Source organism: Plodia interpunctella, chromosome Z, assembly GCF_027563975.2.
Source record: "Plodia interpunctella isolate USDA-ARS_2022_Savannah chromosome Z, ilPloInte3.2, whole genome shotgun sequence".
Classification (NCBI taxonomy): Eukaryota; Metazoa; Arthropoda; class Insecta; order Lepidoptera; family Pyralidae; genus Plodia; species Plodia interpunctella.
Window position 1 is genome coordinate 1,619,638 of NC_071324.2, and position 25,551 is coordinate 1,645,188.

At 35.8% G+C, this 25,551-nt stretch overlaps 2 protein-coding genes across 5 annotated transcripts; both read left to right on the forward strand.

Moving 5' to 3' along the window:
- The first annotated feature begins 1,104 nt into the window (after positions 1-1,104).
- On the forward strand, positions 1,105-3,378 carry LOC128682955 (uncharacterized). 2 transcript variants are annotated; one of them, XM_053768042.2, is made up of 3 exons: positions 1,105-1,281; positions 2,735-2,936; positions 3,036-3,378. In XM_053768042.2, exons 1-3 carry the CDS (start codon positions 1,244-1,246, stop codon positions 3,285-3,287), a joined length of 492 nt encoding a protein of 163 aa, XP_053624017.1. In that variant the 5' UTR covers positions 1,105-1,243; the 3' UTR covers positions 3,288-3,378. The 2 variants fall into 2 exon arrangements, with proteins under 2 accessions (XP_053624017.1, XP_053624016.1); XM_053768041.2 differs by lacking the exon at positions 1,105-1,281 and adding an exon at positions 2,235-2,458.
- Positions 3,379-3,757: 379 nt separating this feature from the next.
- Positions 3,758-24,405, forward strand: ago (archipelago). 3 transcript variants are annotated; one of them, XM_053767994.2, is made up of 13 exons: positions 3,758-3,923; positions 5,886-5,925; positions 6,225-6,926; positions 8,337-8,396; positions 9,894-9,938; positions 13,809-13,966; positions 14,440-14,655; positions 15,149-15,437; positions 16,140-16,321; positions 18,414-18,531; positions 19,149-19,256; positions 21,876-22,086; positions 22,665-24,405. In XM_053767994.2, the coding sequence occupies exons 3-13, from the start codon at positions 6,243-6,245 to the stop codon at positions 22,949-22,951; spliced, it is 2,358 nt and encodes a 785-aa protein (XP_053623969.1). In that variant the 5' UTR covers positions 3,758-3,923; positions 5,886-5,925; positions 6,225-6,242; the 3' UTR covers positions 22,952-24,405. The 3 variants fall into 3 exon arrangements, with proteins under 3 accessions (XP_053623969.1, XP_053623967.1, XP_053623968.1); XM_053767992.2 differs by having other exon boundaries at positions 3,764-3,923; positions 8,310-8,396; XM_053767993.2 differs by lacking the exon at positions 3,758-3,923 and adding an exon at positions 4,566-4,678 and having other exon boundaries at positions 8,310-8,396; positions 22,665-23,079.
- The last annotated feature ends 1,146 nt before the right edge of the window (positions 24,406-25,551 follow it).

Sequence of the window (25,551 nt, forward strand, 5' to 3'; positions counted from 1 at the left end):
ATCACACTGAGTCCGATTTATATTTAAAATTGCGTTATTTTGATCGAATGATGTATGTACGTATGCAAGAAAATAACATTAAATTTCATGACAATGCAATGGAAATGAAAGTCTACTAGCGCCATCTATTAATAGTTAGGGTGATTCAGTAATCTTACTGAAGAAAGTTAATATTATAATTTACCCAGTATCGCACAATTAATATTATTTCGTCAAAAACAGATAAATAGCATTTCGGCGCGGCGACGATATTTTGAGCACAAATCATCCTGACATCACACAAACGAATATAGGGTGACCTCTAGGAGCGAATAGTTTAAATATCAATCGAGCTCAGTAACGCCATCTACCTTATTTTTGTATAAGAATACCATAGAGTTTTTTTTCGTTTACCCATGTCAAAGATTTTGGATAAGGGGTTAAATCTTTGATCCATGTGGAAAGCCAAACGGATCTAAGCCCAAAACCATAGACAAGTCGAGAACATTTCCTTATTTTTATAGCGCCGACCTTTTTTTGATGGGGTGTGGAGATTCACAGTAGAGTTTTTATATTTTACAAAAATAAATATTTTATTACCCTTTTTACTTCCATTTTTTTTTTGTTTCTAATTGTGGTTTTAAAACTACAATAGAATCTTTATAAGAACATTTCTTATATCTGTTAATCGAAAGTACTCTAAATTATATACATTGATGTTATAAAAATTGTTCAATGAGACAAATCTAAATAACGTGAAAAATCTAGAGTACTTAATTAGTGTTATTGTTTACTTTTAATGTAACTAATTAAGTAATTAGTTACATTAAAACTAAAAGTTTAGTCAACTACTTTTAATCGTAATTAGGAGTCAAACAACACCAAGTTAGTTGTATTTGCGGTTGCGGCGTTACTTGGGCGTGCGTACTACGACTCATTGCTCAGTCGTACTTTGTTGCGACGTTGTAGCTCCGTTGTGCTCCGTTGTTTTCTATAGATGTTGGTTATATATGAACATTAAAATGTTCTTAAGTATATCTGTGTATCTTGCTATTGGCCATCTTTATGGTTATCAAGTAAAACCTCATTATGATTTGTATTTTTTTTTTTTCCTTCAAAATTAGTTTAAATTGTCATGTCATATTTAAATCAAAATTGATCCAAAATTTTTGTGGAAAGAACAAAAACATTTTAATTTATAAAAAATCTATTTTATGTAAGTTGTTGATTCAATTGAAAACAAATCAATTAATAATCTATCAATATGGCAGACAAGGAACTTTTATCTAAACTTGCAAATGTGTAAGTATTATGATGTTAAGTTGAAATATTATATAACAAAACATAGTTTTAATAATTCTATTGATTTTTACGTATATCATTATATGCCTTTCTCCATCATCAGTCAGACTTATCTTACTAAAATAGTATCTGGAAGGGATTAAGTATCTGGAAGAGATCTCTTCATGGGATAAGTGGCCATTGTATATTTTATCTTCTATAAGTACTTTTAATTTAACTTTTCTTCTTAATGAGGACACAGTAACAGAGTTGTTAGGCAAGTCACAAAATGTAATAGTCTTTAAACATGTTTATGCTTTCAATTCAAGATACCTCTCACGCCAGCTAAGAAGCAGAGATTTTATCAAGACTTTTGATCTCAAGTTGAATCAAGTACAATTTATTATAGTAAGACGCAAAAATATAATACTCTGTTACTTTGTCCCAAAGATCAAAAGGCAGCTAAAGAATTTTTGGTAAAACTATTCACTAATAATAAGGTAATATTAACGTAACTTTTATGATCTATAACATATATGAATAATACCGTACTGCTTATGTTTATGTAATCCATACTTATAACTGCGAAAGTCTATTTATTTATTTCTAGTAATTGTTCTGTATTAAAACGATATATAACAATATCTATGGTTTTCTTTGCCTCAAATCTTTTGACATCGTAATATGTTTCTTTTCATTCTGCTTTATTACGATCTACCTAGTTACACGAGAAGAAAAAGGACAGAGCGTTAATGTATTTTATTCCTCATCGCGTGTTCGATTTTACAATGCATCTCTTGCCGATTCCTATATTTCCTGAGATAAGTAGCGGAAATGTTTAAATCTCATTTTGGATACGACTAGTTCATCAGCGCCATCTAGTTATTGGATGAGTAATGTCTTTCTAGACAGCGCTTATATTATAGTCCTGGGCGCAGGTCCGCTAGATTTTATAGGCGTTCTCTTTCCTGAGTCTAGCCGTATCCCAGTTAATTTTGGGGTCGGCTCTTCTCGTAATATTTCGTCATGACCTCCGATATTAGGTCACTATAACATTGATCCAATATTTATTCAGAAGAGTATCAGATATTCCAGTGTTAGGAAGTTTGTGCAGTATGGCTCTAAAAGATTCTTTTTACATTTATGTGCTATGTATATTTATATTGTGTTTTCAAATTTACAGTGATATATCTAATAGGTAAGTAGGTGATGTAAATAAAAGAAAACCATACTGATTCCCTCTATTCATTATTAACCCAAGTTTTACTTTAACCCAAGTTATCAATAATAATTCAATATAATATTTATTATGAGCAACCATCACAAGATGCCAAAAACTTACACTACGGTACGTCTTACAGGGCAAAAGCCCACCTCAACTTCTTCCACGCATCTCTGTCCTCAGGCTAAACCCTCTACTCATTGTAAAGCACTTGTTAACTTCAGAAAATAAAATGTAATATTTTAATTTCAGGCCTCTCGCCAAGCCAGGTTTCGACGCGTTGGGCATGACTGCTCCAGTCATGGTACAAATGAATCCAGACGGGAAATGGGAAAATGCCAAGCCTGGTAATCTTGACGAAGAACGCCTGAGAGCTGTTGTGCAGCATTTAACCAATTCCCAGGCTCTGTCAGCCGCTCAGAGCTACTGTGTTCAATGTGCTGCTGAAAACCAGGTTATTACTTGATCATCGTCATTTAAAAAGTCCACATCTAATTCGATTTTAGATATATTATATTCCGAGGATATATATACAATATTATATATTTTTCAGAAAGCAGGTGGGGGCAAGCCATCTAATTACGTACCTGTTATAATGATGCCCATCTATCCAGCTGACCAATGTCCCTTCGATATGGAATGTGAAATCGAGAAAATGAAGGACGGCGATGCAAAAAAAACGAAAAAAGCAAAAAAAGCGGAACAAGCAGGAAAAGAAGAAAAGGAAACAGAAAAAAAGAAAACAAAAAAACGCGGTTTCGTTATGCAAAGACTAACTGATTTCGATTTACTATCACAATGGTAAAATAAATATACAAGTTAATCAGTAAATAATCATGTATTGAATGTACTATGTAATTTTTGTTCAAAAATAAAGTAAATGTCAATTTACAGAAGTACCTACTATATGTACCTACAATATTTAATCATAGGTAATCATGATCGTTTTATTCCGTGGTGGTGGTTAGATCCCATGAATGTCTTAGGGAATTATACCTACGTTCGTTTTTTTTATTCGGGTGTACCCGAATAAACTGTTTATGTACAATTTTATCCAAGGGTTTCAAAAGATATAGAAAGTACCTATTGTTATTAAGATTATTTCATGATATATACAAATGGCCATTTAGCGCATGGTATACGCGGCATGCCACGCCCGGAAGTGGATCAACATCCATAGAGACAAATATAATTGATCTGAAGTTAGCTACAGATAGTCTATGGTTGATTTTTTTTAAACGTATGTCATTGGTTTGATCTGTCTATTCAGTTGGCAGCATTGTTGATGGCCGACGAGGTTGGAAGTCAGTCAAGTCAATGTTGGAGTTTGTTGCACATTGCATATTATTTTTTTTATTTGACGTCCAATTTTAATTATGTTACAATAATTAGTAAATTAAGTGAAACCAATGATATTAACAACAAACGAGCACAAACCAAGGTAAGCTATTCAAAATTCGACATCGTAGTCGCAGATGAAGTGTACGCAATTAGGCTCTCACTCATCCCACTTTTTGTGTTTTCAACCTATCCTTTAAGATCCCAGGCATAGCTATTCAGCTCAAAATGCGTTTCTGCGCATCGAGCTAGTCCTAGTTAATATAGGTCATGTACTGGATTGTCCTATTCGTCAAGCTGCGTTGCAATTTTGCAAAGGTCAGGCAAATTTCGCCATAAATTGTGAGAAATTGTCTGTGCTTTTTTTTTGTAAGAAGGAATGCATGTGAATCCTTGCGCCGCTTCTACAAAAAATATTCTCACGCTCGCGGGTCCTTTGTCATGGTTGTTTTTTTTTTAACATAGATTGAAAACGAACATGTGATTAAACTTCCTGCTAGAAATAATTGTTGATCATGTCATCAACTTCTACTTTGTGATGTGAAATTGTTTAACTTTAACTTGCGTAGTTTTGTTCATAAACGGAAGTCTGAAACATATGATTGCATTGGCCTTGGATATGACATTGGCTATATCTGTGTGAAGTGAAATAGGAATCAATTCTGTTTAGCAGTGTTAGTGGTGTGCAATGTACTTGTATAGTGCATCTCAGCTCTTGGTGCATGTGTGCGTTTTGCCCGGGATTTAATCAATAATTGCAACAAGTCGCCCCTTCCTGTACCTAGTGCTATAGGTACCTAAACTATTTTAGGTTATACAATGTACATTTTGAAGGAGTTTCCCTTTGAGTTTGATCTGGTAAGCATTTTGAGGTTATAAAAGTGTATGTGTAGTGAAAAATACTAAATCAAGTTTTTTTAATCAGATGTAAATACATTGAATTGAACATATGAAGTATATAATAATAACATAGGTATACTAAGATTTTTTTATCTATTTCAATGATCCACAGAGTGATAGTATTTAGTTTGTATTATAGATCAACCACTTATGCTGTCTAGATTCTCGTATTGTGCCTTTATGAATTTTTCATGTAAAATAAATTTTAATAAGAATCCATTTAATGAATTATTTACATGAATTGTATGAAGAATCCATTCATATCCTATACATTATGTATGTGAGTGCCATTACAGGTATATAAGCCTTAGCCTAATTTCATGAATTACGATAATGTAACACTGCCATTAATAAAACAAATTTATGAAAAATTTTTTAGCCATGCCCCACGCATTTTCTGGGTGGGCTTACTTTATAAGTATTTTTTGGTGTACTATCATCAAGCATTCAGCTTTGGCTTTGAGTGAGGGGATATGTTGTGTAATGTAGAGGTGTAAGTTGTTTAGCAATGGAACCTGGACGGATGAATGGGAACCTACTTCACTAGAGGACTATTTTCTGCAATTAGGCATCTTGGTTATACTCTTTCTGTCTGTGGAGTCTGCACCGCTGCTTACTTTTTGGAGCTCAATCCAAGTGTTCTAGGAGTTTACAAAGTTTCATTTGATTTATGTAATCTGGTATGATTTGTCCTAATATATATATATATATATATATATATATATATATATATATATATATATATATATATATATATATATATATATATATATATATGATCAATTGTAATCGGCCAAGATTGTTTACCAATATTATTTTATTTTGCATTGCATATATGGTATGTATTGCATACATGGTATGTTCAAATGATCATCAAAGTTTAGGAAGTACCACATTGAATCACAGATTTGTGTGGTTGTTGTTTTCAGTGCTTAGTTTCGAAATTATTCATATAGTTTAGGTGTGTGCGATTGGCTGTCACCAAGGAAACTCGATGGTAGACTGAGAGGATTGATATTTTGGTCACTTGTTGGATACAAAAGAGATATCCTTGTGTATGCTTATGTCAAAAATTATGCATAAGTAATTTTGGGCACTTTATGTCTTTCACCTATATCAATTCTGTTAATTATTTAATTATAATTAAATGATATTATTGTCTCAGATAACCTGCTAATGCCGCAATAAACTCAAATCATAAAAGTGTAAGTGCTTATTCCATACATATAATATTATTTTACATCTAACCTCGAGTTGATTAGCCCTTTAGAGGAATTACTTTCCTACTCACTATACATATATAAATATTAGCATAATTTAGTCATCCATACTTCTATATCTATTAACTGGCTGTATTTTTATTTTAAAATATAAATAATATTTTAAAATAAAAAGTGGATATTGGATTTTTTTTTTGCTTTATATTAAAATAGTTGTAATAAGATAATGTCCATTTCAACTTGAGAGTTCATTCGTTTTTCACAAAATGTACCTCCATTCACAGATCACATAACACCTTAGAATGGATCCATCATGTTCACATGCCCGGTGTGACATATATGAGGGGACTAGTGACGTCCCCCACGCAAGCAATTCAGAGGATAAGACTGATAGCGAAGAAAGCACCATAGATAAGGAGTCTAGCACTCAAGACAGTAGAGATCAAATAGACGACCTCGAGAGAGCAGATTTCGAAGAAGAGAACAGAATAATCAAGCAATGTACCGGAATGTTCGTAGACTCTAAGATCACTGCCAACCCACATTACTCCATGTTATCCAGTGCTAATTCAAGTCTAGCTTCTAGTTCCGAAACAATATCACACCTAGCCAGCGACTACAGTCTTCCTGGATGCAGCAAATCCTTTTGTGATAGCAATACTACAATTAAAAATATGATTCACTCGAGAAAGCCATATGAGGAGAAGAAAGAGGATTTTATGCAGAAACTGTTGAATAGTAATCCCGAAGAGAAAAAAGACTTCCCCAAGGGGAAGATGTATAAGGCCGACCAGGATGAGAATGAAGGGGGAGGCTGTGACGAGGGGAGGGGAGGTCCTTCGGGGAGGACGAGCTCGAATGCCTCCAGCATTGGGAGTTCCGGCTCGGACAGCACTAAGGACTTCACTGTGCCATCTACGTCCAATGCTGAGAAACTATTAGGATTGGATGACAGCAGCAAAAACGAGGCAGCCAGCTCCAAATCTGTAAGTTCAGTTTTTTTATAGTACCAAACAAGCATGTGGTCCACCTGATGGTAAGTGCTCACCACAGACCACGGACGCCTGTAACACCAGGATTGTAACACGATCATTTGCTACTCTGTAATCACACTGCCTCTCACAGTCTTTAAACTGGGACACAATAATGCAACCACTGTTGTTTGGGGTTATCAAGAGAGTGAAGTACCCATGCAGAAGAACTTTGTTCAGAGGTCTACCTCTGGTGATTTAGTTTCATGTTTGTTAGTTTCTGAAATAATGATCTAAAATGTATTTATGTTACTTTATTGCACTAAATTAGCGTTCACTTTGACTCAAAAGTGCGTCTGATAAATAGAAAAATTGTGATAAATTACTGTATAACGTCGCTCCACAGGACTAGAATAAGATTGAACATGAGAAGCATTTATGAAATTGACAATGACAATGCTAAAACATGCCAAATTCCTGTTGACCAGTGCACCATGGCAATGAGTGGTTTGCTTTCGTGCAGCCATTTGCATTGAGCTTTCATTATCCCTATTGCTCGAAATTGCACACTTAGTATGTTTTCTAGACTATAGATAATCAATATTACAGAACAATATTCTTCTCCATTGTGTAGATGACCTTGAAAATCTTTTTTGAATTAAGAATTTCCTTTCATGTTTAGTTCATCGCTATTTTTTGACTATTTTTAGCCCTTTTTAAGGAGCGTGGAAGAGATTGCACCAGCGATATGGCTGTCTATTTACATTATGTATTAGTTGAGTGTTGCCTTTTAGCTTAGTGCCAGTTTTCTTTTTCTGGAACTGTTTCGGTCTCCAGTGTCCTCTACCACCGGTGCTTAAGATGTCTGTACCAAAAGGTTCATTCGTATCCTACTCTTGTCACATGAGTTTGTATACGGTAGTTTTCATAGAACACTTGCAACAGGTGAAGGAAAACATCGTGAGGAAACCTGCATTCTAGTTTGTGATTTATCAGCTAGTGTAAAAATCACTCCCACATAAAGCTGTTCTTCTTTATTTGGTAACACATAATGCCATATATCATTCAAATCACTTTAGGCATCTTACATGACATGTACACCACATGTCCACATTAGACCACTGTAGTACCACAGTAGTCTAACCTGGTACCTCACTCTCATCTGTTTCAGCCGCTAAACAATCAATGCCTGTATTCTTCCAGACTGAAGAATAAGAGAGGTAGTGTTGCATTGCAAGTAATTGCAGGGTATTGTAGCAAAGGATCCTAGGCCGCAAAGTAGGCAACTCGCCTGTGACAACCCCAGTGATGCAGGCGTCCATAGGTAGCGGTGACCACTTACCATCAGGTAGACCACATGCGGTCCTATATACGAGAATGACCAATTGTCTTTTACAGGCATACATGTTATATTACGATCCTGAGGATGATTCCGATGACGACGGCAATGAGGAAGTTTGGTGCACCTGCCTCTCGTCACACGAGGTGAGTTAATCCCACTAATATTATAAAGGCGAAAGTTTGTATGTCTGTTACTTCTTCAAGCTGAAACGGCTGGGCCAATTTTTATTAAATTCGGTATTGAGGTAGCTGATACTTTGGATTGACACATACTTTTACTTTTAATTCCCGAAAGTATGCATTTCCCGTAGTACCTATATTTGGTCAAAAGATCTGATAGTCAATGGCGCTTTATAAAGTAGACGGCGCTAGTGTACATAAAACGTAAGTATAATTTTAAACAATTACGTGGGTAACACCGCTAAGTAGAGTAAATAATAAATAAAATCAAAATTAAAATACTTAACTACATCTAATTAATATCACAGTCAACTGATTTATTTACTTAAAGTTCCATATGGTTCAATTCGAATATTGAATCTGTGCAACATTTTTACACGTGAACTGCTAAGTCATTAGTGATTGTGAAACTGCAAATATGCAGATAATTCTGCTGGGTGAAGCAATGAGATAGCGCTGTAACGTCTTGAAGTAGCACGATATGTCTTTAATAATTAAATCACTTTCGCTTGACGTCACTATCGCAAAACGTCATTTTGCGCACAATTTAATTATTACAAAACGTATCTTTGGCAACTTATCGGTAAATTAACAGAATTTTTAAAGGAACTTCCTCAAATTAGTTAGTAATTAATTTCTTTTTTCATGATACTATGAAGTCTGTTGTATTAGATATCTATTGAGAAAACAAGGACTTTTTGCTTTTTTTTTTGCTATTTTTCCAAAATATATTTTAAGAAAAGTCGATCTGCGGCGGAGCCAGCGCTACAAGCAATGTTTTGTTCCGAGAATACCTGACAAAAGTAAATTCTTAGAATGTCACGTACGCTTGTATATCGTCGGTTTTGATTACTTGATTGAAGATGCGATGCCGGCTCCACACTGTCGTCGAACAGTTCGCCAAACTTTGGCGAATTCGGTATAAAAAAAAAAAACAAAAATATTTACTTTTACAGCTATGATCTTATAACTAGATTTTGGAGTCTCCTTTTAAGCTATCAAAAATGCCTGTGCCAGGTCGTTCCGCTTTTCTTTAACAATATACACAGCTGATTTTTCATTGTGGTAAATAAAAGTACTCATACTAACTAAGCAATGTTCACGCATAGCAATGTTCACGCATTACCCTCGGCATGTGTCTTGAGTTCGGCGACGGTGTGGAGCTGGTGTGAAGTCTCAAGTTCGCTTGTTTCCTTAGGGATTGTGTTAAACTTATTGTTGTAAGTAATATAAACTAGTACTGTCTCACTCTCTCTTATCCTCGCGTGTTCCTGGTTTTATCGGTGGCCTTGACGCCACGACGCCCAGGATCCGCGTTAAGCATATAAATTCTGAACAGTAATTTTACGATAGGCCGCCTGACGTTAGCCCTCATTGGCAATGTGCTTGTTGCCTATCATGTGTCAAAGCACTAACAGCAACAGCTAGTACATGTCTTTTAATATAGTCTATCTTTTGCAGGATGATGAAGACGATGAACCAGAACCGGAACCAGAAAGACTATGGGTATGTAATTTTTTTTTTCATTTTAGATTTTCATAATTTTTTTGTAATGCCTTAAAAAGTACCCAACATTTGTTGTTCCTGCGGGTTTACGACCGGCCGCCTGTCGTACGTCAATCCTCTTTGGGAATACTGTAGTTTCCTCTCAGCTGTCGAGACCCTATACCGGGAACACCCAGTGATGAGGGCAGAACAGTATTAGCAATGACACACTTGATAAGAAGGAAGAAATCTTGTCATAAAGTAAAGAAACTTTACCAATAATTAGTAAATAATTTTTGAAATCGGTTCGGTAGTTTCGAAGATTACCCGCCTCAAACATAAAAACTTGCAAACACTTACCTCTTTATAATAATAGTATAGTATACTAGATATTGCTCCCGTGGGAATTTTGAGATAAAATATTATTGGATAATGTACCTTTCTAATGGTGAAATAATTTTTGAAATCGGTTTGGTAGTTTAAGTGATTACCCGCCTCAAACATAGATACAAACTCACAAACGCTTACCTCTTTATAATAATAGTAAAGATTAAAGTAAGTAGGTATAGTGTGTTTTTACTCTAATAGTATATTGTGAATGTAAAATATATCAAAAGGGAGAAAAGAAATTCAATTTTTTACTAATATAATGTTAATGACACAAGTATCAATTATAAGATCTCATGAAATTCAATCTTGACTGAAATCGATACCTTTGCTGGAACGAGTGGTTTTATTACGCATGAATATCAAATTCTGTTGTCAATGAACTAAAATTAGGTCACGTGCAATGCCTAAAAATTAAAAAAAAGAAACTCTTCCTGCGCAAGTGTTAGCTACTAAAAGCTATTCCATAAAACTGTATATTATAATGGTAATATTTTGACATTAGCTGGTTTATATTATCCTAAAATTCTATCCTTATTTCCAAACCTGACGCACCCTGACATGTTACAAATTTATTTGCTGAATACCGTAAATTATCCAAATAATTATGTATTTTGTTGGTAAATATTTATGATCAATGCCACAATATTTGTAAAAATAGGGTTTATTATATTTTAATACAAATCTCTTCTTATTGGGAACTTAATCAAAAAGACCGCCCCGTGACGCGCACCTGGTGCAAATGTGCCCATAACGCTGGCGGCATTCCCTCGCTGGCGAAATTCGTTGCTCCAGGTACGACTCGGCGCGGCGGGGGTCAGCACCATTATTTCCTAACTAATATTCGAAACACGAATATAGTTTTTATTTGTGAGTTTTTCCAGGATGAAAAGTACCCTGCTTATACATATGCAAAATTTCAAGTAGATTGGTTGAGTAGATAAAGCATGAAGTGGTAACAAACAAACTTCCTTTCGCATTTATAATATTTGTTAGGAGTAAATTCATATACCGATATATATCTTAATTTTGAATCACGTTTTCCTCATAGACTAAATGGTATGCACATTGTGTCATATCAGATCTATAGGTACTTAAATGTATTAGTTGGGCCAAGCATACACATGTCGTCGACACATGACAAATACACAATACGTTGATCAATCTTTGGGGGATTCGACGTACATTTCTCGTTTTACATTGCGGTAAATAACAGCTCTCATACAATGGGCGTAATGTGCAGTTATAGCCTCGAAGGTATGAAAGTGCTCAACCATGTGGTAATGCGTCCGATGAGCTTATTTTTTATGCGCACAGCTGTTGTGGGGTTCGATTCCCGCGCTGCGCACGTAAGATTTATTGCCATAGAGACGACTGTCTTCGTTTCTATACTTTGAATAGAGCATATAGTTTATAGCGTTATGGTACTATTATGTAACTGAAGAAACTTTTTACCCCGCTTGGATCTTTATGCGGCGGTAATAGGGGTGAATTTGAATGCGTTAAGCGTACATAGGGTGAATTTTAACTTTATCCGCTGTCGTTAACTTAGACGAAGATGGCGATACTTTGCTTTTTTCTGCACACAAGTTAACGTCAAAATTAACTGCAAACTGAAAATCTAGTGTTGAGTTATGAGGCTAATGAAAAAGTGGAATTTCGCTGAATTTCAAAAACTAATATTTTCACGAAAATGACTTAAAAAACCTCTCCATTATAACGATAGAACAAGATAGTCACGTGATACATCTATATATTCGTATTACTACAAGTTAATGATTATGTGCGCAATGTTGCTTGTGGGTTTTCTTGGTTGTTATTCGATCACATGTCTGGCTTCAATCTAAGGGATTATCTAAACACTAACTATATGCCGTGGCATCGCGCGGACCTTCCTCAGGAAATTGGTCATAACATTTGATAAATGTGTCAATTTTAATTAAAAACTATAATTTAACTTGCAATATATGTAGTATGTATGTATGTTCGGATGGGATCTTGCTACTCAATTTTGAAGCTGATATCTTCAGAAATTTTGTATACACGTTTAGTTTAGATGACAATACACTATAAGCTTCGTCGCGAGGTTTGCGTAAGTACCTATAAGTATTTAACTCAATTAAATAGGTACTAATTTATTTCCACAAGTAAACCTCGAGACAAGCTTTTATGGTCATATAAATTGTGTATAATGAGGTTATAAGTTGATAGTTAAATTTTTATTTTCTTCGTTTTGGAGCATTTAAATAAAAGCGTTGTTTTTTTAAGTTTTTCCTTTTAATTTATTTCTATTAATTCTTTTCAAAAACGTCTATCATTTTGAGTACCTGACGCTTCATTATATGATATCAACGTCTGTGTATCCATGTCCTTGTTGAGCCGTCATATTATTCCGTCTATTTTGAGCTGCGTGAATGAAAGTGTTAATAGGGAAATATTCAATTTATTCACGGATGTCTTTAATTTTCAATCTACGACGTCACACCGGACCGTTGGTCGTACGAAGTAAATATTAACTGACTAAATGTTGCCCGGGGCTTCGCCCCCCGTGGTGATTTTGAGATAAAATATAGCCTATAACAATCTTGGTGAATGTACCTTTCTAATGGTGAAAGAATTTTTGAAATCGGTTCGGTACTTTCGAAGATTACCCGCCTCAAACATACAAACTCACCAACGTTTACCTCATTATAATAATAGTATAGATGAAAAACGCATTGTTTAGATTTAGCATGGCCCGCAACACTGAATTAGAAATATTGACGCGTATAGAAGTGCTTGGAAGTGCGCAATGGAGAAGAAAAGGAGAACGAACGCTTAATGGGCTGTGGAAGAAGAATGAGAGTGCAAATGGAATGTCATGTATGTTATAACAAGTGTATGTATAGAAATTATAACAGTTGTATTATGTACTAGATGTTGCCCGGGGCTTCGCTCACATGGGATATTTGAGATTAAGTATATCCTAAAGCAATCTTGGTTATTGTACCTTTCTAATTGTGAAAGAATGTTGGAAATTTGTTTGGTAGTTTCTGAGATTATTCGCCTCAAACATACAAACTCACAAATGCTTACCTCTTTATAGTAATAGTACAGATAGATCATAGCACGCTTCTACCGCTCCAAGTCGACAACATGAAGTTACATCCTTTAAATTGACAAGGCGAGAATTAACAGCTATTTGTCATATCAGTGTGATTATAAGAGTTCTGTGTCCCTTAATCCTTGACCTTTAGTCGCCTCTTACGACATCTACAGGAAACTATGAAATGTCTATTCTAACAGGACATTCACACTATGGTGGATATTAAAAAATGTTTAAAGCTTACTCCACATCAGCGTTTTCAATGACCTTGATCGATTCACTCATACAAACCACTCCATAAATGTTGCCAAGAAAATCTTTGTGTGTATATTTTTCCACTTAGTGACCACGATCCTCAGCCATGAGGATTAGGACATAAGAAGGAGTCCTCATTGAATATTATATCTTTGTTATTACAGAGAAAGAGACGTTACGAGCCACCGCCACCGCAGAGCGCTAAGAAATTCTGTCCCGAAGGACCATCCTCTTCTAGCTCCCAGGATGGCTGGTCGAACATGTCCGGGATCAGCGGCCCCAGCGTCCAGGGCCCGCCTGAAATGAAGCAGTGGCTTAACAAGTGAGTAAATGAAGGACCATTTGAAGACTTCATTCAGTCGACCCACCAAAATCGACGCGAGAAAAGTTATTTTCAAAATAGCACCTTTTTTATGTGCCCTCCAAGTTTGTTCTTCTGTAAGAGCATGAGTTTGTATACCAATCTGACTCATGTATAGTAGTTATCATCGACTACCACTTGCTTCCGGTGAAGGAAAACATCGTGAGGAAACCTGCACACTGGTTGATTGTTAACTTGTGTGTGAAATGGAGAAGGCAATGGCAAACCACTCCATTAATAATGCCAAGAGAGTTGTTGTGTGTATCACGTAATGACCACGACCTATTATTATCCACGTAATGACCACGACCCTCAGCCATGAGGAATACGGCTATGAAGAAGAAGAGCATTGACACTTGGTGATATGAATAAGGGTTCATTGGAAAAAGAAACTGCTCTATGTTATAGTTTTATAATTTATTTTCTTCCACCAGATTCCAATCTTGGACCAACAACGAGAAGTTCCAAGCTATCGACGCCCTGATCAGCCGCTGCGCCAGCAGCCACGTCCGCTACATGATGAAGGCCATAGAACCACTCTTCCAAAGAGACTTCATATCACTGCTGCCCAAGGAACTAGCTCTGACCGTGCTGGGTTATCTGCAGCCGAAGGACCTACTCAGAGCTGCGCAGACTTGCCAATATTGGAGGTATGGTTTAGGTTACACTCCGGAAAGCAATACGGAAGCCACTCCTCCCAAGATGCTTTATATGCTCTCGACTACCTCGGTGGCGCAGTGGTAAAGTGCTTGCCTCTGAACCTAGAGGTCCCGGATTCGATCACAGGTCGGGTCATGATGAAAAATGATCTTTTTCTGATTGTATTATCTATAAACGTATTTGTTATAAAATATAGTATCGCTGAGTTAGTATCCCATAACACAAGTCTCGAACTTACATTGGGGCTAACTCAATCTGTGTGATTTGTCCTTATATATATTTATTTATATTTATCTCTGCTGCCCAAAGAACTAGCCCTGATAATGCTACAGTTTTTCAATAATGTGAAGAAAAGGAACCAAATATTTTTTCCATTACAATACCATGCCATCCAACAGGGTACAAAGCCCTCGTTGACAGACAATGCAATTACGCGTACTTATGCGGAATGATATAACAAAGGCTTCAAATAAATCTTCGCAGATTCTTGGCTGACGACAACCTGCTATGGAAGGAGCAGTGCCGCCGAATCGGCATCACGACCCTCAAGAAGATGCCAAGATCTTTGCCCCGCTGCGCCTCACCATGGAAAGCGGCTTACATGAGACAGTACCTGATTGAAAACAACTGGCTGCATTCGTCGGTCAACAGCCCCATGATGATGAGAGGACATGATGACCACGTGATCACCTGTCTACAGTTCTACGGCAACAGGATCCTGAGTGGCAGTGATGATACTACGCTCAAAGTGTGGTCGGCTGTTACTGGCAAGGTGGGTAATTTATTAGGTTAGATTAAAGTAAATCAATATATTGTGTTCGAATCAAATGTATGGCTATGCCGCTTCAGCCTGGTCCAGGAAGAAAGGGATATTCAAAAGCTGGCTTGTCGTCAAGGATGATATGTGTGCCAATAGTCGACAGACTGGTGCCAGTAGTTGACAAGCTACATGCAAAGTGGAGAAGAAAAAGTATCAAATTTCTTTGATTATGGAATCGTTGAGGAAAATGGACCTTTAATTTTAGAGGAATGTGTGGTACCCACAGGTTTCTTCTCAGTCATAAAGCGTCGGAGTTTAGGATCCGTTTCTAAATTCGTTATTCTTTATTTGACTTAGAAAAATACACATCACTTATTGACTTCAAAAATGTATTTAAAACTAAGTTTAGTTCACGTAAGTCTTTGTGAACTAACAATTTGTATCATAAAAATTTTAACGTAACTAACATCCTACTTCTTACTAATATTATAAATACAAAAGTTTATGACAAACATTCATCCGTTTGTTACTCTTTCACGCAAAATCTACTGGACCGATGGTTATGAAATTTCGTACACTAGTAGAATATAACCTGAAATAAAACATAGGGTACTTTTTATCCCGAAATTCCCACGGGAGCGAAGTCCCGGGGCGCAGCTAGTAGTTGTAACCCCAAAATGGAGTCTAAAATAAAATCTTTCATTTAATTTACAGTGTCTGCGAACCCTCGTGGGTCACTCCGGCGGCGTGTGGTCCTCACAGATGGTGGGGGACCTGGTGATCAGTGGTTCCACAGACAGGACCCTCCGCGTGTGGAACGCCAAGTCGGGGCAATGTCTGAAAGTGTTGGCTGGACACACGTCAACGGTGCGCTGTATGCATCTACATCAGGACAGGTTAATATTTTTTTATATATTAGTTTATTTTTAAAAAAATGTATTTTAAATTCGTCGCTATGTTTTCGTTAATTCGTATCCTTATGTTATTTATTTATAGCTTACACAAAGTTGTGATCATGCTTACACGTCGTCTAGGTTCGATTGAAGTTTATTTATGTCTGGATTTATCTACCCTAGTCGTGCCATTGAGTATAAGATTATTACCAAGTTTGCGAATTCTATATATATGATTATTGAATTTGGTTATGCTATGCACTTTTTGCTTCGCGATATTTTTCTAGTAAAGTTTTTTTTTAAAATTTTGTACATTAAATTTCTTGTTAATATAATTCATTAAAATGAATAAAAGTGTAATTAGTATGCAATATTTTGTCCGTAATCTACTAACCTGAAAATTATAACGAACTAGCACACCGTCCCGACTTCGCTCGGGTAAAACATAATAAATGATACACCTAAACCTTCCTCAGGAATCACATTATCTATTGGTGAAAACCGCATGAAAATCCGTGCAGTAGTTTTTGAGTTTATCGCGAACATACAAACAGACGCGGCAGAGGACATTTTTTTATAATATGTAAGGATATCTGACAGAATGGATATTTCTGTTAGAGATTTTAGTCCACTTTTGGACTTATGGAATGCTAAATTATTACAAGCTGAGCTGAGCGATAAAATGACAAACACGTCATTTCTTGTATCACGGCGATAACATTTACTGCAAAATATTGTCAGAATCATTGGCAGATCACAGGCATTATAATAATTTATCGTTTTAACTTTAGTTTAATATGGGAAGCAAATACAATTTATATGCTCTGACGAAATTCTATGAAAGTAATGTAATATGTCGTGCTTTGCTGGTTTGATGTTGTCAAGGATCATATGCGTGCCAATGGTCTGATAATTAAAAACACTGAACATTATCCAAAATGGAAGGGAAAAGTAGGAAAGCGGATCCCGGTCTCCAACGCTCTATGGCGGCGGAAGGAACTGAGGGAAAATGTATTTTGTTGTTTCATTTGCGAATTTTTTATTTGTGAATGTGTGTGTTATTTTTAATCTTTAATGGATAATAAATAGCTAAATAATAGCCATCTAAATCCTCAAGCGAATGTATTTTTTATGTATGTGAATAAATTCAGTCAGGAAAAAGTGTCTGTCAGGAAAAAAAAAAACAAAATCCCATACTATTCTATCTACCATCTTAAGTGTCCCAAGAATCACGTAAAGAATAACCATTGAAGTCAAATCAAATCAAATCATTTATTCAGAAATTAGGCCTTCACAGGCACTTTTTCACGTCATAATCTAAATTAAATGATGTTTACCAAAGCTACAAACTACTAGCATTTCGGAACGACCACTGCTGAGAAGAAATGCCGAAAGAAACTCATTCAAACAGTGTTGGTCCCTATTATGCCAGAAGGGCTTACCATTTTTTATATATAAATAAAGGCTTTGATTTTACCACCAGCCCGTCTGACGTCAACCCTCTTTGGGAATGTTATTGTTGCCTATCAGCTATTAAGGCTATGTGTCCATAAAAGTCAATCAAGGGAAATACTTCATAATCACAATCCATCATTAAATACTGATATCACCATCTTTATATAAGACAAAGTTAAACCCGATATCTTATGTACATATTACCCAATAATTTTGTCATTTATTTTAAGTTTAGTCTTACGTTGAATTGTTGAATAAATTATACTTGACCATTTGCATAGGAATATTTTGATGACAAATATACTAATTAAGCACAAAAAGGTCCTTTTCGATTTGCTGCATCATACCATTGTCATTCATATTTTATTTGTATAATATGTATTGTGTGTAACAATGTCGAATAAATGTATGTTTAAGAAAAAATAACAAGTATTGTTAATAGCAACATTTTTTTCGAACACAGTGTTAATAATGTCACATTTTTGCTGTTCAATGTGCTCATGCGTTGTTTTTTATAAAAACTATAATAATAAATTACAGTCAAAAAACACGACATTTGTAAACTCACTTTATTGCACGAAGAATGTATAATCTATCTGTCTGTATCTACAGGGATTTATTTTATAATTAATCGTTGCAGGGTGGTGTCCGGGTCGCGTGACGCCACACTCCGCGTGTGGTCCGTGTCCGAGGGACGATGCGTGCGCGTTTTGATTGGACATCTCGCAGCCGTGCGATGTGTGCAGTACGATGGAAAGGTGAGTAAGCAACTTCCCGCTAATATTCGATGTTTTACCCATTAATTTTCTAATAGAGCGTAAATTGGAAAACATGCATATTTCGCCGAGATTGCACGAAATTTTTCTTGTGGAAACTATACGCCGGCAGGCCGTATTGGTCGGTGTTCAACATGGCTTCCTCGCTTGCACTAAGTGTGGAGAAGCTAAAAGGGGCAGAAAACTACTCCAGTTGGAAGTTCTCCATACATATGTTGCTGATTCAACGAAGATATAATGTTTCGCCATTATAATAAAGTTTGTGAGGATGTGTGTATGTATGTTTGTTTGTTATTCTCTCAGGCAAAATCTACTGGACGGATGGTTATGAAATTTAGGTATACGAGTAGAATATAACCTGGAATAACACATAGGGTACTTTTTATCCCGAAATCCCAACAGAAGCGAAGCCCCGGCGTGCACTATTATGATAAACATGATCTGATGATACACGCAGGAACGGCTCCCTATGAGGGAACTCTCAACTGAACTGACGTGACATTTTTTTTGTCACGTTATTACATTCAATCTCTTTGATAACAATACAAGTTTGTCTAAAAAATGTCACTGTTTTAACTTTGAACGTAATCGAATTGCAGGTGGTGGTGTCCGGTGCGTACGATTATTTCGTCAAGGTATGGAATCCGGACACTGGCGAGTGTCTCCACACACTCGCGGGGCACACGAACAGGGTCTACAGCTTACAGGTTGGTGTTTGTGTAAGATTTAAAGTTGAAATCATTAAAATCAAATGATTTATTCAGAAATTGAACCTTCATAGGCATTGTTTTTGCGTCATATTTTGGATTGAATATCTATTGAAGCCACAAAATAATAACTTTTGGAATCGTTTCTTTTTTGAGCGATTGTTAATAATTATGTTAGATTTGTTTCAAGTCGTTAAAAGGTATCTGACATGATTTTTTTATGTTACAGTAGTGTATGTTTATATGTACTTACTTTATATGGAAGTTTACTTTTAACACAAAAATTTGACGTGAAAAAGTGTCTGTGAAGGTCTAATTTTTGAATAAATGATTTGATTTGAACAATTACGTTGACTGTTATTGTAATAGGTGGTTAGTTTTCGTTTTGATGTTATGGAGTGAGCTGTTTCCCATCATTGTAAGGGTGAATTTTGCGATTATTTGAACGGGGCGTGTAGTGTTTGATTAGTGTCGTACATTTTTGAATAAAGAATTATTATTTTTCATATTTGTGAATAGAAATTATTTATTTTGCATTGAATGAGTTGATTCGTTGTTAAAACATAAAATGTCTTACATTTAGTTCAGATCAGTATGAAAAATTGTGTAGGTAAGAGTTAAAGATTTTAATTTTTATTGATCGATATAATATTTAGTTAAGTGTGAAGCAGTGGGTACGTAATTTACTAAAATGTTATTGATATTATTATTGAGTTATTATTTAATATGATTAAAATTTGTTAAATATTTATAAAATGAATATATTAATATTTTACTTATTTATGAAATATGGTATTAAAATCGATTATTGTGTATGGTATAATTCAATAAACACTAATGACAACCCGTGGCGGCGTTTAAAATGCTCGTGAAATTTACTTACTATGGGTATGCTGATGAGGATTGCTCAGTCTGGGTTTAGGGTCTCTCGTGAGACAGATGGCCGACAGCGAGACGTCGTGGACAGCGTTGCAGGCCTTTGCGGAGTGCGTCATGCTCTGCAAAGAGGCGGCGGAGAGAGAGCGCGAGGACACCACCGACCTCGCCATCCGTCGCCGGCGCCCAGGGCGCAGAAGGCGGGCCTACGGCCTATACCTGCTGCCTCCACAATAGGCCGGTCGAGCGACCGAAGCGGGATTTTCCGTCGCTCGGCTCAACGGCCCTAGGGTAGAAGGCGCGTCTGTGTCAAGCGTGCCCTCCCCAAACGGGAGAGAGGAGGCCGTCGGCCGCTCCGCCCCTCTCGTTGGAGAGGGTCTGTGAGCGTGCCGTGCCGAGGCCGCGCGCCGGGGCTGTGGAGCGAGATTAGCACACGGTCCCGGCACAAATGCGGTAGGCGTTGACACCGTGTAGTTTTAGTGGGTTAAAGTCCTACACAGCCGGACGGCTTCCCGTGGCCGGATAGACGGGACGAGCGTCTTTCCACTAGAAAAAAAAAAAAAAAAGATTGCCTTATCATAATCGGGCCAGCAAAATCTAACCCAACTTTTTAGAATACTCTACATACATTTATTCGCTCGTGAGGCAACGAACTCATTAATTGCCTTGCAGCATTGGCCTTTAATTTAAAACAAACACTTATGTACCTTTTTGATTTGTCTGATGCCATGTACAATCTAAAATCTTTGATTTATTGTTGACCGAAGTAACCTGGGTCCTGCTTGGAGACTTTTTAAATGTTCACTTTGAATAATCAAATCTGTTATGCGAGAATTCTTAGGCAAAACAACCGGGTATTTTGAGAATATGGAATAGAAGCATTCTTTAAACGGCCACCTACTCTCAACAGACCTCTGTCATCAATAAATGGACACAATGGCTTTAAATCGCCCTTAACAATTTCATTCTTACATCTTAAACTACAGATATAATTTTTTAAATAAGTTTGTTGTTCATACTTAACAATTAAACATAAAGAATCACTTAATTCCATACTTGTTAAATAGCTTCACCTATTTTTGACCACCTTAGACTTTGCATTCTCAACAAAACGTAGTATGTAGGCTAATACGCATTGCATTTTATTGATATTAAAATATCTATAGTAAACATAATACCTGTTCGTTTGAAACAGTATAAAGCAATGCATGAGAGAACGCAAGGATGTCCTATAACGATAACGCAAGGATGGACGAGACAAGCGCCTTTCCACACGTTAAAAAAAAATATTACTTTATACGTGAACATATTGGGACTTTAAAATATCATGTTTAAAAATTGTTATGCTTATAAAAAATATAATAAAAAAATGTACCTAAAACATTATGCCAAATTAATATTGTACATAACTATTATAAAAGTATCCCATCAACAAACCTACTACAAAGCTAAACATATCCTTAAGACGTCCTTGCCTTATCTACCCCGTAAAATATAAAAATGTATACACTCATAAATTCCATAAGTAATAATCTAAATCGAGTTCCTATTCACTATACATATTACCATTAATTGATTGACAAAATATTCTGAAAATTATCCAAGTCAGCTAAAATAATATAATTGCAGATGTAGATGCATACAATAAATTCCATAAATTAAAATTAGATGATAAAATCATAGTAATAAAGTAAGAAATTGAAAAAAATCTGTTTGTCTATATATACAAATTTTTTTTTTCAGTTCGACGGCATCCACGTGGTGAGCGGTTCCCTGGACACTTCGATTCGCGTGTGGGACGTGGAAACTGGCCACCTGAAACACATGCTCACAGGCCATCAGTCGTTGACATCGGGAATGGAGCTCCGTTCCAACATACTGGTGTCTGGCAACGCTGACTCCACTGTCAAAGTCTGGGACATAACTACAGGACATTGCCTCCATACACTTTCTGGTAAGTACATCTATAGTGCAAGTAATTAAGTTTAAGTTTCCTAGGTGTGACGTTTGATTGACCAAAGGTCTAACGCCGCTAGATGGCAATAGGTTATCGTAAAAGTCATGTCAGATGCCTTTAGGTGACTTAAATAGAATCTGACATCAGTGTTAGCAACACACTCATTGTGAATGATTTAATCATTTTATGATAAATTGTGTAACTAGATAAATCTCCCCGGTGTGATTGGCCAGTTAGCTTTATCTAACACGTGTGAAACACAATTTAATGCTATTTGTTTGATATGTTATGTATAGGTTATCAATTACTTTATTAGTAAGATGTGAAACTGGCCTTAAATGTTCTAAAATCTATACAGCTGACTGAAGCTAAAGTCACGCGACATATTCTTACTATAGTCAGGACTCTTTCTATATTAGTTAGTCGAGATTCTGTGTCTCACAAGGCGAGCTACTAACACCTGCCGCAAGAACGATCTAGGTTCTAAAGAAAGGGATGCACGTTTTTAATAGAAAAGGAAAGCCATCGCTGAGTGATTGACTGTGAAAAACTTGACACACTGTAAATGTCAACAGGGCCGAACAAGCACCAATCGGCTGTGACCTGTCTGCAGTCGAGCAACCGTTTCGTGATAACGTCTTCCGACGACGGTACCGTCAAACTGTGGGACCTTCGCACTGGCGAATTCATCCGGAACCTCGTGGAACTAAGCTCTGGTGGCTCCGGTGGCGTCGTATGGCGTATCCGCGCTTCCGCTACTAAATTGATCTGCGCCGTGGGCTCCCGCAACGGCACCGAGGAAACTAAATTGCTGGTCCTCGATTTCGACGTCCCAGGCGCTTGCAGGAAGTGTGACGAATAGCATAGACTAAACCGGCGCCTCTTGCGCCGTTTCGCGAATCTTTACGCGCCTTGGCACTGCTAGAATAAGAGTTTCCAGAGGCGGAAGACGCGCGAACGTCTCACGGACACCCTCTGGTGTCTATGGGACTTGATGTTAGTTTTCATCGTGTGTTTCTGTCTACTCTCCGTTTTCGTACGCAACGTTATGGCAAGAAAGTCGAGTGGTGTTGCATAATTATTAATTTCCAAAATCATTGGAATTCATTTTTTTTATGTTTGCTATTATCCTATTTTATCAATTGAATTCGAATCTGAATATGATTTTATTATTTTAATTATTTGACTCGTATTGTAAATTATCGTCATGTGTGTGTGTTTTTAGGTGTAGTTATTGAATTCGTTCGCGTATCTATCGTCTTTGGAATTAGGGTTAATATAGCAGTAGCGAAAACAAAAACGCCCACCGTTTTAGAGACGTACGCGTGGGTATCGAAATGGTGACGTCCACCCGATTTCTAATCACAAACTCGATTCTTATACTTGCACTATTATACTTTGAATTACAGTACATTATTTATAAAATACTGTTAAGTTTTAAACGTTGACCTCGTGGTAAAAGTGTTATTAAAGTATAAATTTTCGCATTAAAAGAGCGAAACACCACCAAGATTAGTAGAAAAATATTTAATAAGCAATAAATAGACAAATTTGAAGTGTGAATCGTGAAAATATTTTATGAGGTGAGTTGTGATTAGAATTTCGAAGTAACTTCGAAAATGTGTACATTTTTGTTTAAAACTTAAGTTTTATTGATCCAAATGAATGAACAGAATTTACGCAATATTTTCTCTCGTTCACTCTAATCTTCGTGAATTTCACGGAAGTATACCACGTATAAATTTCTTTGATTAAATTAATTACTAGTGATGGGGAGTTATTGGCTGTTTTATTGTCGATAGTTGTCCTCTGAAGAATTTTTGTCGTCTGCATCCGTAATTTTCACGGCAATTATATTTCAAATTGATCCAATAATAAACTTCAAAATTCCATATTTCGTGACAATAAACCAAAATCTCTATACAAAAGTACACTTTTTCGAAGCATCCTAGGGATCATTCACATTGGTGTTTGTCGACTAGTGTTTAATCGTTTTGGCGCGAAAAAAATATTGTAGGTTGAAAATCGTTTAAGAGATTTAATTAATTTTTAAGTTTAATTATAAAGTTGTATGTCAAACGCGTCTTCGATTAAAATTTTGACAATTTTGAACCTACAATTAATCGCAGTTGATTTTAATCTAAAGTGTATGTCGCTATGTCGTAAATTCCCATGTGAATTCTCTAACTCGATCAGGTCGTAATAGTAATAGATGGAGTGTATACACATCTATGTTGAAATCTACGGCTGCCTCACTCGTATTGCCAAATGTCTAAACGAGTGAATGCTCCGTTTTCCCAAAGAATTAAATAAAAATTGGATTTTTAGCTGTTAAGTGTAATTTTAAGGTGCCTTGACAACTTGTGTTGTTTCGAATATGTTTGTGCGGTTACTTTATTCCGATTTTTCAATATAATTTTTTTGTTATTATTATTATTATTATTCACTAATTGTAATTATCATGTGTAATTCATTTTTATTCCATTGACATTAATTTGAAATTTCTATTCTTTTTTTCATTATCTATTTATTTGCAGCCAATTTATTATTATTTTCATTGAGAACTTCATTTGAGAAGAAGTGAACAGTTATATCAGTGTTTATGGGACTTATGACACGTGAATAATTTTATTTTTTTAAAAATTGTTTCAGACATTATGGCTCAGATTAAGATTACCAGAGTAAGATACATTTTTGGGTGTAATACGCAATAATAATATAATTTACTTTATTAGTGGTTTAATAATTATCTAATAGTTACTAAAATAGTGTCTACTTCGTTACAAGTAGTTGAAACTATTTAACGCATGGATTTATCAGAATGAATACGGGACCCTACGGTCGCCTGTCAGAATGTAATGGGTACAGAGCTTTGGATTTTTCAAAAATATATAGATGTTTTAAAGTAAATGTCAAAACCCCTTGATAACCTCTATATATACAATTCCTAAACTAGGTATTTCTAAACTGCGTAAATAGTATGATGTTACCTACGTATAAAACTTCGTTTAGCCATACAATGATACTATGAATATAATTATATGGATCTTATTCGTATGTACATAATATGTAATAACCTTGACAAAGCATTCATTAAAATAACTTCTGAAAATAATTAATAAAAAAAAAGAAATCACTTGTATTTGTCTTAAAATATTGTTAAATTCCCTACTTACAGGAAATTTCTATATATGTAACAATTTTAATCAACATACATATTTAACTTGAATTAATAAATTAGTTATTATGAAAACAATATATCCGTCATAGAGTAAGACCACATAATATTCGAATTGTAATCACATAAGGATAATATAATATACTATACTACAATATGTATAAATTATATGAATATTTTCAATTGAATTGAATTAGCATATGTAATTTTTTCGTTTTTATTTATTTATTAATATGTTTCCGATAGAATGATTGACTGAAACCCGTAATAGTTTCACAGAAAAA

Excerpts from the sequence above, each read along its gene's own strand:
- LOC128682955 (XM_053768041.2), top strand. The coding sequence starts at position 2,376 with ATGGCTCTAAAAGATTCTTTTTACATTTATGTGCTATGTATATTTATA. Across the intron at positions 2,459-2,734 it reads TACAGTGATATATCTAATAG|GCCTCTCGCCAAGCCAGGTT; the intron begins GTAAGTAGGTGA and ends TTTTAATTTCAG. Across the intron at positions 2,937-3,035 it reads AATGTGCTGCTGAAAACCAG|AAAGCAGGTGGGGGCAAGCC; the intron begins GTTATTACTTGA and ends TATATTTTTCAG.
- ago (XM_053767992.2), top strand. The coding sequence starts at position 6,243 with ATGGATCCATCATGTTCACATGCCCGGTGTGACATATATGAGGGGACT. Across the intron at positions 13,967-14,439 it reads ATGAAGCAGTGGCTTAACAA|ATTCCAATCTTGGACCAACA; the intron begins GTGAGTAAATGA and ends TTCTTCCACCAG. Across the intron at positions 14,656-15,148 it reads CAGACTTGCCAATATTGGAG|ATTCTTGGCTGACGACAACC; the intron begins GTATGGTTTAGG and ends AAATCTTCGCAG.